Source organism: Leptodactylus fuscus, chromosome 4 (genome assembly GCF_031893055.1).
Source record: "Leptodactylus fuscus isolate aLepFus1 chromosome 4, aLepFus1.hap2, whole genome shotgun sequence".
In the NCBI taxonomy this organism is placed as follows: Eukaryota; Metazoa; Chordata; class Amphibia; order Anura; family Leptodactylidae; genus Leptodactylus; species Leptodactylus fuscus.
This window is the reverse complement of record NC_134268.1, coordinates 65,855,862-65,871,348: the sequence shown is the minus strand read 5'-3', so window position 1 is coordinate 65,871,348 and position 15,487 is coordinate 65,855,862. Positions and strand designations below refer to the sequence as shown.

The 15,487-nt window shown below is 38.8% G+C and overlaps 1 protein-coding gene across 1 annotated transcript in view; it reads right to left on the bottom strand.

The window, feature by feature from the left end:
* The window catches only part of CDH2 (cadherin 2), a 266,906-nt gene that overhangs the window by 42,113 nt on the left and 209,306 nt on the right, over positions 1-15,487 (bottom strand). Inside the window, exons 7-8 of the mRNA XM_075270599.1 lie at positions 14,728-14,900; positions 12,092-12,229 (exon numbers count right to left, since the gene is read on the bottom strand). Coding sequence (XP_075126700.1) covers positions 12,092-12,229; positions 14,728-14,900 — 311 coding nt within the window. The remainder of the gene's footprint in view (positions 1-12,091; positions 12,230-14,727; positions 14,901-15,487) is intronic.

Sequence of the window (15,487 nt, the reverse complement as noted above, 5' to 3'; positions counted from 1 at the left end):
CCGCATGTTTCCTGTGGAGATCTGGCAGCAAGCACACTGACCCCATTATAGTCTATGGGGATCCATGTGCTTTTACTGCACAGCACTTGCAATTTCGTTTGGCATTCTGTTCGGGGGGGGGGGGGGGGTGTTTCCCCATGCAGACTCCCCCAGACGGGAAAACCAACGCTGATGTGAACGAGGGGTTACAGCCATAAGTAAACAATGGCAGGTAAATCTCTCTGAAATTGTCATCTATATTAAAAACTAACTAATAATAAGCCACTAATACTTGATGGAAAACCAAATCCCAATAACTAAGATGGAAATGTGTCCTCCATTGATTTCCTTCCCAGAGACTGGCTGGACTCAATAGCGTTAAATAAATACATGGATTAGTAAAACACTGAACCTTGTAATAATGGCATCTTTAACATTTAAGTGTTATTTCATTCTGACGGATGACTTTCTTTACACAAAGGACTGCTGATGAGAATACAAGTTCTTCATGTCCGTGACTTATTAGAGGGAAGATACAAAGGGCTGTGTGTGATGAGCAGCTTATGTGCCGAGGATCAGACACTATTGTTGAGCAGATATTGATGGGGCTGGAAGAGGCGACTGTCAGGATCTGCTACTGTTCCCTCCCCACACCCTGCCCGAAATTTCTCAGTGCAGAAATGATTCTGTTATTATCCAGTGTTTGTGATATCGCAACCTGCGAGTTGGAGGGCCAAACTGACATTGTGTAATGCTACCTTTAGCAATGAAGTATCAAAAGCGTTTAGATAATGGGGTTGTCCAATTTCAACAAATAAATGTAATTGCTTGCATAATAGAACGCTATACAATTTTCCAATATATTGTCTGTGTCAATTCTTCACGGTTTTCGAGATCTCTGTAAGTAAACAAAAAAATATACAGCAAGAAAAAACCTAAACACAATCTGGAAAACCATAATAAATTGACATAGAAAGTATACTGGAAGAATTGTACAACTTTTCATTATACAAACAATAACATTTATTTGCTGGAGCTGGACAACCCCTTTAATAAACTAACAATCACCTTCATGTTATAAGCGTTGTGGAAATGTTGTTTTTTGACATATATCAATATCAAACCATGTTCATTAAAAATTGTAAACTTTTCCTGCCAATAAAATCCTACACAATTACATATTAGATAACAGAAAATCAATAATATTTCACCTACACTACAGAAGAAATGTATAAGGAAAAATATCTTTGTACCGTGTTAGCCAGTGGATATGAAATATAAAAATTTATTTTTGAGGAGTCTTCAGTAGTTGATACCTTTTTTAATGGCTACTAAAAATGATGACATATGAATAATAGAAAAAAAAACTTGGCACTCACCCTATACGTAAAAAAATCCAAGCTTTATTGAAGAAGTCCAGGTAAAAACACATGCAATGGGAGGAAGCACGCTACCTGGACTTCTTCAATAAAGCTTGGATTTTTTACGTATAGGGTGAATGCCAAGTTTTTTTCTATTATTCATATACCTTTTGGACTTTGCTTCACTTTGAGCACCACCCTAATACAGCAATTTTTTCACCCCTATCCAGACTATTACTTTCTTTTGGTAGTGCCACCTTGCTCCACATATACTAAAAATGATGACATATTGCGAGCTATCGGGACTATTAAAAAGGTACCAGCCTGATGAAGGGACCTTTTTAGTAGTCCCGAAAGCTAGTATTTAGTTATCCATTAAAAAAGGTATCAACTATTGAAGACTCCTAAAAAAAAAAATGTTTATATTACAGAAGAAATGTCAGGTAACACAAAGTTTTTGAGAAAGACAAAGCGGGCTTGTCCAATGGCTCTTCTAAAACCTGGCTATGAAAGAGAGGTATGGGTAGAGGAACCCTTCTATGATGTCTATGCAGAAAGTGTACAATATTTTTATCATATTCTCCATTTTCAGTTAATAAACAGATCTAATCTACAATATGGATATATTGTGATCCTGAGTATTATCATGTGTTATACTATAGCTCCATTGTCCATCATAAGAAATCGTCAAAAAGGAAGATGAACAGATATAGACTACACGTGACTCAAATTTTCTCTACGGATACAGAATAATTGCTGGAGATAATAAATAACGCTACTAATAATTTTCCTGATAAATCCCATTGACATGAAAAGAAGTGATTCACCATTTCGCTGTTGTGCTTTGTTATACAAAAGAGAATTTCTTTTATATTCTCCATTGAAACTCTGAAAATGGATGAAACTTTAAAGCTGAAATGGTGATGCCGACGTGTGTCAAAAACTAGACAGATCTACAGCTTTAAAATTCTAAACACATGCAAGGGAAGGTAAATAGAGAAGAAGCTGATTATTGTGTATAGCGGTGGTGCAGCGTAAGAAACAGGTTCCAAGGGGAAAGAAGTGCGTTTGTCATGTAATGAATAAATCATTACAAGCGTTCCAATCTGAAACAAAGGTATAATAAGGCTTGAATAAGAATAAGTGCAGCGGCAAGGCCTATGATTTATGTAATATACTTCTATTTGTACTTTTTGGATGAAACCATAAAATTGACTTTAAAATAAAGGTGCCATTGCCCTTTAATATATAAAGAGGATTGTTTGCAAGTTTACTACACTGAACTGACCCTTAACACATCATAAACGCCTGTAGTGCCATATATGACTTTGTGCTAGGGCTGTCGTACATATAGGGCAACCCTAAGTCCTTAGGCACATGACAGAGACCTTTGTGACGGCCCTAGTGGACAATCACGGACACCATTCTGATCTAATTTTGATGGCCGGGTGTCATCTGTTTTGCATCAGTATTGACTTTCATTGGTCTTTCTTCTTTGGCCCAACCCACTGATCCGTTTGTAAAGGACGTAAAACGGACGTCAATCCATTTTACAGCCCTTAAAAACAGAGCCATTGATTTCTATGTGTTTCCATGACAACAGACAAAGATAGAGCATATTAGATTTTTTTACGATTGTGAAAAATGGTTAGTAAAAAAAAAAACCACGGATATGTCAATTCTCAAAACAGTGATGTGACAGACATATTCAATGTCATGTAACGTGGGCCTTAGCCTAAGCTAGTTCCAACATAATGTTAACTCTGCTCAGTCATGAGTATCATTACCCGTGAATTGCTGCTATAAGGTATAGTATACTGTATATGCCACATTTTTAGGCCCTTTTCAGGCTGTGTATGCAATGTACTGTATCTTTAATACATACTCTGGGAAAACTCCTGGCACATTAACCAACAGGCTCCCATTATACCGACAACCAATATCCAGGTGGCCGAAGGGTAGAGAAGTATGCCTCAAATTCCTCTTCACTTTCTGCTCTGTTACATACCCTTAGGCTAAGGCCAATACATTGCAGAACATTGCTAACAAATGCTGAAAAAAAACGTGCAAACAGCAGATATACAATACATTTACATACACAGCAGATATACAATACATTTACATACAGAGGAGATATACAATACATTTTTTTAGGCAGCGTTTTACATTGTGTTTGTGTATTGTATTTCTCTGTGTTTTTTCTTTCCTGTTTAAAGAGGACCTTTCATGGGTTTGGGGCACAGGCAGTTCTATATACTACTGGAAAGCCAAAAGTGCGCTGAATTCAGCGCACTGTCGGCTTTCTCTATCTGTGCCCCGGGTAAAGAGCTAGCGGTGCCACTACGGTAACTCTTTACAGTCAGAAGGGCGTTTCTGACAGTCTGTTCCTCTCTGCTCACACTGTACAGCGCGATAGGTGCTGCTGTGGAGAAGGATGTTCCTGACAGACTGTCAGGAACGCCCTTCTGATGTTTATAATCCCTTATTCATAGCATGGCTACAAGAAAATATGCATATTTTCTTGTAACCATGCTATGAATAAGGGATTATAAACGTCCCGAAACGCGTCAGCTGAGAGCTGCGATTTTTATTGCTTGTACACGATGTATCCTTCTTCTTTTCTTCTTTTGCACCGTAATCTATATTTTTAACTAGTGAATGGAATAAAAGCTAAGTTTTATGGAAGCTGGGTGTAGAAGACTCCTACTACTTCTTTCATGATTAACCAAGCCTTGCAAGTCCCAAAGCCAGGGTCTCACACTCCGAAGCACTCCAAAGCTGTATGGTGAGTTAACCATTTCAACATTACTTGTATCTTTATATAAGTCTATAGAACTGCCTGTGCCCAAACCCATGAAAGGTCCTCTTTTAAGGCTGAGGCCCCACATTGCGGAAACGCAGTTTTTTGTTGTTGCAGATTTTGTAGCGGTTTTTTGAGCCAAAGCCAAGAATGGCTACAGAAGGAATGGGAAATATATAGAAAGTTCTTATACTTCTTCCTTCTGCTCAATGCACTCCTGGCTTTGGCTCAAAAAACCGCAGCAATTTCTACAACGAAAAAAGCTGCTTTTCCACAATGTGGGGTCTCAGCCTAAATCAATGGAAAAAATGCTTGCGTTTCTTCAGGTAAAAATAACATGCTGAGTTTTTCAAAAACACATGCATTTACCACTGATTTTTTTTTTTCTTTTTTTCCCCCACAATGTGTGGATGGGATTAGTCAGAATCTCATTCCCTTTGCTGGTACTGTAAAGCAATGCATTTCTAAGGGGGCTTAGCCTTAGGGTTCCTTTACTCACAGCAGATTGTATTATAGAAATATATGCAACTGAAATTCAGGACATGGATTTCCGCACACACCATTCAGGACTGATAAACAGAAGTGACTTTCAGTTGCAACACATTCTACATCTGCAACATGTGAAGCAGCTCTTCCAGCTATTATGTAGCAGAGTTGCATTGGACACAGCTCACAACGACCCCTGTCTTTCATAGGACTGCAGCGAAACCTACTGTGTTATTTTTACTTAGTGAATTATCCCGGTGCACAAAAGAAACATAAAAAAACCTGTAGAAGAACATAAAAATCTGTATATATGTTATCACTAAGAAGAACATCTAAATCTTTCTACATCAACTTACATTAATGCAATGTGGTAAGTCTATGCCTAAGATATTACAGCTTTGAAGGATAATAATAATCCCCATGGCACTCAAGGGGTTGAAACTTGAAAGCAGATTTTGTTACAAACCCTGAAATCAGCAGCTTAGTGGTTTAAACTGGGTGACCCTTAAAAAGACCAGCTGTGGAATGGATTTGACTGCGAGTGCAGCAAATAAGTAGAAAAAATGAAGGACAGAGGAGGAAGAATCAAGTCCATCTCCTTCTGTTTGGCTGTCTCAGAGATCAGACAGATTAGATGTGGTTTATTGATTGAGGGCTTCTTATTTTATTAAAGACGAAAAGCAAGCCTCACACCGGCCCTCAATGTCTGTTCTAGTCTGTAAAACATTAGTTATGGGTGCACTTAATATGGTTGGAAGAGGCGAGTGCTAACAAATGGGGAGACATTCTGAAGCTAGCTGTTAATTCAATTCACTGTAATGTCATCTGGAGGAGCCACCATCTAAAGATGATTCAATAGGATTCTGTTACAAATGAGATTCACAACTGAAAAGGGCTGTCTTGGATAAAAGTGGGTTTCATTCTGTGATCAATACATACTAAAGAACTCCAGGCAAATCCGCCTTCAGTACTAAATCACATCAAGGATAAAACCATACTAATAATCATCATAAAATATAGATAAAAGCCCAAATCGCAAGCCCTATAAAGTAACCGTGAATAGAGTGTCTGGCATTAGATACGTATTCAAATGGTAAAAATAACCTGCAAATCCTCAGCACCTATATTATACTGCATGGAGGAGCCTCTATGGGACATTACACTGCATGGAGGGGCTGCTATGGGACATTAAACTGTGTGGAGGGGCTGCTATGGGACATTACACTGCATGGAGGGGCCACTATATGACATTATACTGTGTGGAGGGGCCACTATATGACATTATACTGTGTGGAGGGGCCACTATATGACATTATACTGTGTGGAGGGGCCACTATATGACATTATACTGTGTGGAGGGGCCACTATATGACATTATACTGTGTGGAGGAGTTTCTATGGGATATTATACTGTGTAGCGGGGACACTATGGGCCATTATACTGCGTGGAGGGGCTGCTATGGAACATTATACTGCATGGAGGGGCTGCTATGGGACATTATACTGCATGGAGGGGCTGCTATGGGTTATTATACTGTGTCTCAGGGCCACTATGGGACATTATACCGCGTCTCAGGGCCACTATGGGACATTACACTGCATGGAGGGACATTATTTTGTCATAGAGCTCTTTGGCGTGAATGGAAGGGAGGCTGCATTTTCTAAACAGTCCCATGATACCCTTAATCCGACACGGTGGTAAGTAATGAATGCAGCCTAACACTCGCTCCTTAAACATCACTGAGCATGGGGTCCATTTAATTATATATGGAGGCCATTATTGTAAATGTGGAGGCCATTATGTTGCATGTGGGTACACTGTGGGTCCATTATACTACATGTGTGGCACTAAAGGGGCTATACTACTGTGTGTGAGGGCAATTACAATACATGTGAGGGGACTGAGGAGCCTATTACATAACTATTAACAAAGACTCTAAGTGAAGCCTTATTTTATAGTAAATAGCTGTATCCTTTATAAAATAATCTTGGATCATCTTTCCTTAGAATTCTGCAGTCCTCTGTTATATCTCCTAGATATTCATGAATAAATTGAAAATTGGGTATAACCACGAGGGGTGTGTATCTCCATCCAGAATGTTGCTGTCCAATTAGTGGTAAAAATACTAGATAGCATATGACCACACCCCTTTGACAAGGTGAATGATTCAGGAACTCCCAGTTGTCAGCATACACAAATATGCAGGAGGAATAACAGAATGATAAGAAAACCTGCAGCCTATGGTTATAGACAATAGAGTTATTCACTAGACCATACACATGAGGAGCGGTGACAGGTCCTCTAAAGGTACAAATCTAAATCTCGAAATCTTTATCCTCAAGTTAATTGTATTAGCACTGCAAGGAAGTCAGGACCGCGACTTCAGAGAGAATGATTTTGTAGGTTCATTTCACAATCCTAAGGTTTTACAGCCAAATCTTGAAGTTGTTTTCTCTTCTCATTTTTACAAATCCTGTTTATAGCCAGAAGCCACTAAGGAAGGTAGCCGGAGGATTTCATTATAAGTGAAAAATAAAGAACCTGTACGATTCACCTGGATGGCATTTAACACATTTCATTCCAACAAGCTATAAAAGAAGGACAATTTAATAAACTCACTTTAGGACCATATAGTAAAGAAATATTGGCCGTTTTGCTTGGATTGATGCCCTATCTATGGACATAATATAGAACATCTTTAAAGCGTCTCAGTTTCTGTAAAAAGTTGAACTTATTTGGTGAGAAACCAGTGAATTTATGCAATTCCATCACATAATAAAGCTCATGTGTGCGGCACCGGCGAGGCCGAGGTCAGGCAGATGGAGGTGACAGTACAGAAAGTTTTATATATCACTCATACTTCACAATGACTAGGACAAACTGCACTAAAGATTGAATAAAGCCCTATGGTGCCGTCTTTTAGGAAGGGCCATTACTGTCACTGTTGCCAGGAAACACAGCATGCTGCAACTTCCTAATGGTTGCTGATCATGGGAAAAAGCAAAGAAGGCAATGTCTGTATTGAAGCCTATGATACCTACGGACCACAAAATTTCAGAAACAATGTCTTTAAGATCTTTCAATGGCACTTTCTTGCCAAAGTTTTCCCTCTGAACTGATCTTCAGGGACAGAGCTGCCTCCATTACGTCTTGCTGTCTATACGGCAGCACTGGAAACTTTTAAACAAGCAGAACTTCACATTTTCTAAAAGGAAGGTTACAATTGTTACATCTTTACTTTAGTGTCCTTTCTTCTTAACCCTTGGCAAGAGAATCTTTCGCTTTTGGGCTAAAGCTGATTCATATAGTGTAACATATATGTTACAATAATCTGTGCAGCAAGCATTAAGATGCCCATTGGATGAAAATAGTCTGAACTTGTATTTTCTGCCAGGATAAGACAACTCCCTGATGTATATAGGAAGGAGCTTACCGGCTTTCTCCAAGTTGTGGAGACTTTGTGAATCTCTAACTAGAGCATACAAACTCCTTGCAGATGTTGTTCCTGGCGGGATTCGAACCCAGGACTCCAGCACTGCAAGGCTGCATTTTTGTTCATGCAGAAGATTTGTTTCCGCCAGCTTTTATGCAAAGGCTTCTCCCCCAATGAAATAATCCTAACTGCTCAGTCAGTGAAGCCAAGTATGCACGTGCATGGGGAAGTGAAGAAGAATATCTGTTGCCCTATAGTTTCATGAAATGCAGTAGCTTTCTGAATGCAGATACTAAATTCACAGTACACAATACGCTATTTATAGTATTTAGCCACATATGGATTCCATAGGCTCTGAGCGGCTTGTCTCCATTCTGTTTATATCCAATATTTTTGTCTATGGATAATATGTAATTATCTATTGCATATACAATACATCAGTTAGGTGGTCACATGAACTATAACAATGGCTGGGAACACCGCAGGAAAGACACCTATGGACAAATAAACCTGAGCTATTGAAATCAGAAAATTCCAAGTATCGGGGTATTTTTTTTCCAGCAAGGTGAATTTTTTTTTTAATTAAATCAGAACTTTTAACATGGAAACAATAAAGTCCATTAAAAATACGCTATCAAGAGGCGTCCACCTCGAAACATGTCAGCTGTCTAGTACGTCCTGTTAGTCTCGTCAGTTTGGTATGTCCCTGTGATTTTCATTCATTTTTTCATGTGCTTGGTGTCTTGTATAACTTTTTTTTTAGTGGACTTTATTGTTTCCGTATTAAAAGTTATGTTTTAATTCAATTTTTTTTCAACATGCTGGATATATTTTTTTCTTTTTTGAATACATCTTTATAAGTCTGTGCCCTGGGGACCATATCCCTGCATTTGGAATTTGTTTTATACATGCATTATTGGAGCATTGGCTGTGGACTTTTTGTAGTTTTTTTTCTTTAGTGGGCCTGAAACAAGAACCATAAGCTCAAACAGAAAATAATTCAAGAAGGGAAATGTGGAAAATTTCAAGACCCAATGGACAGCTATTTAAGGGGACGTTCACACTGCCGTTGGTGTCCGCTCAGCAGTATCTGTGGCTGTTGTCTGTACAAGATTTTAGCAACGGACACTCGCTGGTCCGTTTGCAATTTCCATTCATTTCAATGAAATTTTATCTTGTGTCCTTTAGTGTCCGTTTACAACCATGTCTGTTTTTTCAAGCGGACAAAAAAATCCTACATGCAGGACTTTTCTGTCCATTTGAAAAAATAAACAGCAAGTGTCCGTAATTTTTTTTAACATTGAAGTCTATGGGCAACAAACATATAACGGACAGTAACTGATAGCCATCTCTTACTGTCTGTTTGTGTCCGTTATGATGTGGACACCAATGGTAGTGTGAACCCTACCTAAGTCATCACAAACATCCAATATTTCACTATAAGAGAAGGTAGAATATTATGGGCCAGCCGTTACAATCCTTTCTTCCGCATTCATGTATAGATTTTACCAATCTACTCCATTTTCTTACTGTGTATCTTCCACTGCTGAATGTAATACAACTCCAATACATTCAGATTTGCCGCTCCATAAGGAATATGGGGAAAAACTACTTCACAGGTTTTCATTCCTCTATAATTAACAAATGAGGGAATTCTAGGAGATCTGTCAATGTGAAAATTCACTTAATACTACTTTAGAGACTGGATTTCAATTTGATGAAAAATTCAGAATTCTTAATAGTGCGATAACCTTAATAAGTGGATGAAGGCCGATTGAAGTTTGCTATAGGGCTGAATAAAGGCATCACTGTCTAAGAAAGAGGGCACATTAGCATTAGAGAATCATCCGATCATCTCCTCTCTGTATCTGTATGAGCGGTGTGTAATGACAAGCAAGCGTTAGGTGCGCCGTATCATGCCTGCCCGCCATACTCTAAATGCACTTATCCTCTAGGGCAAGGACTGCAAACCACTTTATCTCTCCGTCTCTGTAGCACTCCAAGTATAGCTTTCAATGCGATGAGCTATTTAGGACAGTGATTTTGTTCTCATGTGTTCGTCAAATTAGTAGTGTAGTCTAGCATGTCTGCAGTATGGAAGCACAGATGTGCTGGTATGGGTAATATCAAGTTTACAGTATACGAGATATCGCAGCCAAATAAATCTGGCTTGACAAAGTGTGAAAAGCCCACGTAATGGAACTACCTTCTCTTCATGCCCATATCCCTATGACTACAATATGAAGTATCAGCACCTTCAGGGGGATTTCCTTCACGAGCATTATTTCTGTACAATTTGTACAACAGAGTAATGTCACGTGAATAGCTAAAAAATAGGAGTATTTCTGAAAGAAAGCGAAAGAAACATAAAATATGTGTTTAAAAATGTACTGATAGAATCGCGAGCAACCAGAAATTTATATCACAAGGCTAACTAAGCCGCTTTATAAGGTTTCCGACCATTAAGGTGCAGTTTCGAGTCTTCCAAAACGCTCTTTAAAATGCCATTAGTTGCTCCTTAGCAACAAACTATAAATTGCTAAGGATCTAATGAACAGTGAATGCTGAGGCCATCAAATGAAAGTCCTGGGCAACCCTTTTAAATGGGTTCTCCAGATCTTAAATATTGATGGCGTGACCTTGGGTTAGGTCATCAATATCAGATCACTGGCAGTTCCACATCCAGTACCCTATCCATTAGCTTGTTGAAGAGGTGACAGTATTTGAGTGATCGCTATTGCCATTTCAGTGAATCTCAAGCACACCACTGTACATAGTGTAAGGACTGTGCTTCATATAGAGGCTCAGCCCCATTCACTTGATTGGGACTGAGCTGCAGCTATACCATGTGACCAATGAAGGTGGCGTTATCGGCACAAGGAAAAGGCTGCAACATTCCTAAGTCACAAATGTTTTAAGGCTGAAGTCACACATGCAGTTTTTGTGCCAAGACCCATAATGATTAACTATTATACGACATTTCACTCTTACCAGACAAACGGGTGGAGTTTAGCAGGAAACTGGGTGGAAATGTGGCGGACCCCATTACAGTCTTTTTAAAGTGGACAATATTTCTGTCTTTTGGGGCTCCATGCAGACCCGAAGGACGGAGACCCTATGCTAGTGTGAACCTAGCCTTAATGTTTTTAGATGACTTTTCATAATAAGCTGCCATGTCTGTAAATGAGGAGTAACATTACTCCTGGCCGTTATATGACTTCTAGTCTACATTTATTAGCAGTTTTCATCTCTGCATAAAAGCTGTTATGACGTCTCCTATACACCGCGGATGCCAAAAAATGGACATTCTGCTCTATAACACATTCCTACTCAATCTCTCACTAAAGAGAAGCATAGAGGACATTGTAAGGAAGAAAAAAACAGTATTAATCTGAACAAAGTACTTTGGCTGAGATGCAAAACTTATTACTTATTATTACGGTAGTTTTTTTGAACAACCATTGTAAGCTGGTACCATTATGAGCTGAAACCATAACTCTATGGAACACTAGCAATTGCTCATCAAGACCCCAGAATGTCACCAAAATATCAAAAATTGGCATGCATGTTACATTTTTTTTTTTTAGTGCAAGAACCATGACATTTTAGCACACATTTTTTTTTACTTGCTACTGTTTAGTAGAACCATTTACATAGAGATCAATGTTAAAAAAAAAAAAAAGTTTCTCACCGTTTTTGATCTTACATAAAAGTTTTGTATACTAAGTCCAAAAAAATTTTTTTTTTTTTTTTTTAAGAACATTGATCTGTCTGTAAATAGATAGCCACCCGTTTGCATCTATTGTTGGCATGCATAAAACAGATCTGCTAAATGGATATAAAAAACATGATCTGAATGGAGCCTTAGAAAGTTATTTCTTAATAAAGACTTGTTACATATTAGACTTTTCTCTCTTCCAAAATAGCACAAAACTGGAACTTTTTTGCATGCTTTCCAGGCTGATAAAGAGATTATAACTTTGTCTTGGCCTCATATTGGTAATTCTCGAGTACTTCTAATCTATACTTACAGTCACTGACGTGAACTCAGGAGGGTTGTCATTGACATCTGTCACAGAAATGACAGCAGTTGCTGTGTTTGAGAGACCATATGTTGGGTTTCCTTCCATGTCTGTGGCTTGAATTATTAATGTATATCGTTGCACTTTCTACAAGACATAAAATAGCATCAGTAATTGTGTTAAGATTGTGTCGGCATCTTAAAAGAACAGTGCGATACTGCTTAAATTGTGTATCATTACCATGCTGAGTTATGACGTTTAATGCCAGGAATACCAGCTGCCTTAACATGTTTAATCACTGTGCCATGATGATACCTGCTAGGCTTTCTGCTTTTATGGAGCATGTATACAACACAGCTATAACCTTGTGAAAATATCTGCCGGAATAAATTCAGTTGAGACAATTCGGCTTTCAACCAAATAGAAAGCGGTAATCGTGTTTCTCGGAGAGGACCTTCGGGCCCTGAAGGCTTGTTATTTTTCTATTCAATTACACAATTATTACTGCTGATATCACCTTTAAGTCACATGTGTTATATTTCACTAAAGAGAAGTGCAATGTGTTCTTACTAAGGGAGGAGTAAAAAAAAAAACATTACAAAAGAAGAAAAAAGGGGAGAAAAAAGCAAGATCAAAGGGAATGAAGAACACAAAGGTCAAGTTGTAGAATAAGGACAGAACAATATATATACAATCGTACTTCAGTATGCCCTCATTCAACAGTAAAGTATGTGGGTGGTTGTCCAGGCAGATAAAAAGTTGTTTCAGTGCACTGGAAATTAAAATTGAGAACATTACTTGTATAGTGTCGGTGTCCCTAAGTCCCACTGCAAGACACAGTCTCACTGCAAACCCAGCACAGAGACGGAGCTCATATCCATATGTTGACAGATTACAACGTTTCGGAACTCTCGGCTCCTTTCTCAAGTAAATTTAAAAACCATTTCTGAAAGATGCATATTTATATACAAAAGGACACATAGGGATAGAATTCTAGGAGGAAGGGGGGTAGAGGGTTATTAGTTATTGGTAGAAACAATGTAAACAATTCCAGGTTCTTATGAGTTCTCAGGGTCTCAGGTCAGTGATTTCTGTAAGATGCCATAAAACCATGTGACAGATTTAACCTCTTCTCCAGTGTTTGAAGCAGGGAACAAGGAAGAGACTGGAATTGTTTCTACCAATAACTAATAACCCTCTTTCCCCCCTTCCTCCTAGAATTCTATCCCTATGTGTCCTTTTGTACATAAATATGCATCCTTCAGAAATGGTTTTTAAATTTACTTGAGAAAGGAGCCGAGAGTTCCGAAATGTTGTAATCTATCATCATTATTAGTTAGCCATTAAAAAGGTAGCAACTACTGAAGACTATCAAGTTTTTTTTGTTTTTTTTTTTTTGCTATATTCTATGAAAGGTGCTGGCAGTATGGTTTAGTGCAAAATCTCTATCACTACATTAAGGGAAGCTTGGATTCAGGAATGCGGATGCCCTTTTGGGACCCTCCTGAGGTCTAGCGGGAAGAGTTGTGTGCCCATTAGTTTCCCTCCTTCCCTGTGGACCACTGCTTTGATCGAGGTGGGTGCACCTAGTTGTAGGCTCCTGGTAGTACACTGGGGTGAGAGCCCATGTGGAGGTCAGGAGTAAGTTGGGGGAGTGCTTCAGTGAGGGGAGACTATAGTCCCCAACCCTTTTAGGGCCTACGGGTTCTGGAAGTTGAGGAGGTTGGGATTTTTTTTCTTTTACGAGAGGGCTTGTATCCTTGTGCACATTTTTAGTGTGGCACTCCCCACTTTTTGGCATATGGGTAACAGAAAGCATGATCTCGGGCTTTCAAAAATATAAATAAATAAAAACATATCTATCACTGCTTTAGTTGTGATGGATGGTAAAAGGGGTCTGGCATAGCTCTGGCACTTAACCACACAGTATGTCACTAGCCAGCCTCCACCACAAGAATGTTACTAGTCACAAGCCAACACGGAGAAGGGGATTGCTCCCTTTTGTACTGGAAACAACCCAGAAGAATGGAGTAAAAAATGTTATGGTTTTTAAAATCTGCAGGGAATTCCTTATTCTAGAGATATTTTCCATAGCATTCAAATGGAGTATTAAACATTGCTGATGGAATGTCAATGGAATACCAAAAGTGTGAACATGGCCTTAACCAGAGTTGAGCATGAATGACACTGGAGCAAGACAGCTGAGTTAATGTATCAATTTTTATAAGAGAAAAGAAAGGAAAAGGATATTCAACACAAAGCAAAAATTTCCAACATTTTTATATGATACATTTATCAACTTAATATACTTGTTTAATTCAGGTATCAACAACTAATGAAATAAGAATTCAATATTAAGTAAATAAATGTATAAAAATATTTGGGATATTTGCTTCATGTTGAATATCCCCAACAATTTATAGGTGGTCTTGGCTAATCACACAATATGATATACTGGCATACACTGGGGGAGATTCCTCAAATCCTGATTGGCAGAATTTTAACATGAAAAAATAGCAAAACAACTTTTGTAATTATTTGGACTTCTTTAAGCAAAGTGTCTGTGGCTTTTTGCAGTGGGAAAGTGGACAAGGCTAGTCTGGCAATCTAATTTATGAAATATGACTTTATTTCATTATTTTTACCTCCCGATCAAGTCCTGCTGCCAGAGTGATGATATCTCCTGTCTCATTGTTGATTGTAAACATGTTTGAGGAAGGGGTATCTGGAGTCTGGGACAGGATTTTATATCTTAGCATGCCGTTGGGTTGTTTGGCATCATCTCCATCAATAGCGGTCAGCGTCATAACGTAGGATCCTAAAGGATATTTGAAGTAAAAAAAAACAGAGTAGTCATACAATACAGTGAAATACAAGTTCCTTTACGACCTATATACAGGCAATTAAAAATTCTATACAATTAAGTTTCTCAGAGGCATACGTGACAGCCAATATGGCCATCATTAAAGACGTATGCTGCATTAAAGGAATCCTATCATTCATTCATAATTTTTTTCTCATTAACACGTTGGAATAGCCTTAAGAAAGGCTATTCTTCTCCTACCTTTCTTTGTCTTCTCCGCGCTGCCGTTCGCTTGAAAATCCGTTTTTTTGTCAGTATGTAAATGAGTTCTTTCGCAGCACTGGGGGCACCCCAATGCTGCCAGAATACTCTCCAGCGCCGCCTCCATCTTCTTCTGGAACGAGGTCTTCACTGCGTCTTCTTCTTCTGGCTTGTAACTTCTAGGCCTCGGGCAAAGCCAACTGCGCATGCCCGCGGCCACAAGAAAAATGGTCGCTTACCCGGTATTGTAAGCGGCCATTTTCTCGTTGCGGGCCGGCATGCACAGTCGGCTTGCCTTAGGCCGGAGGCCTAGAAGTCTGAAGCTTGAGCCGGAAGAAGAC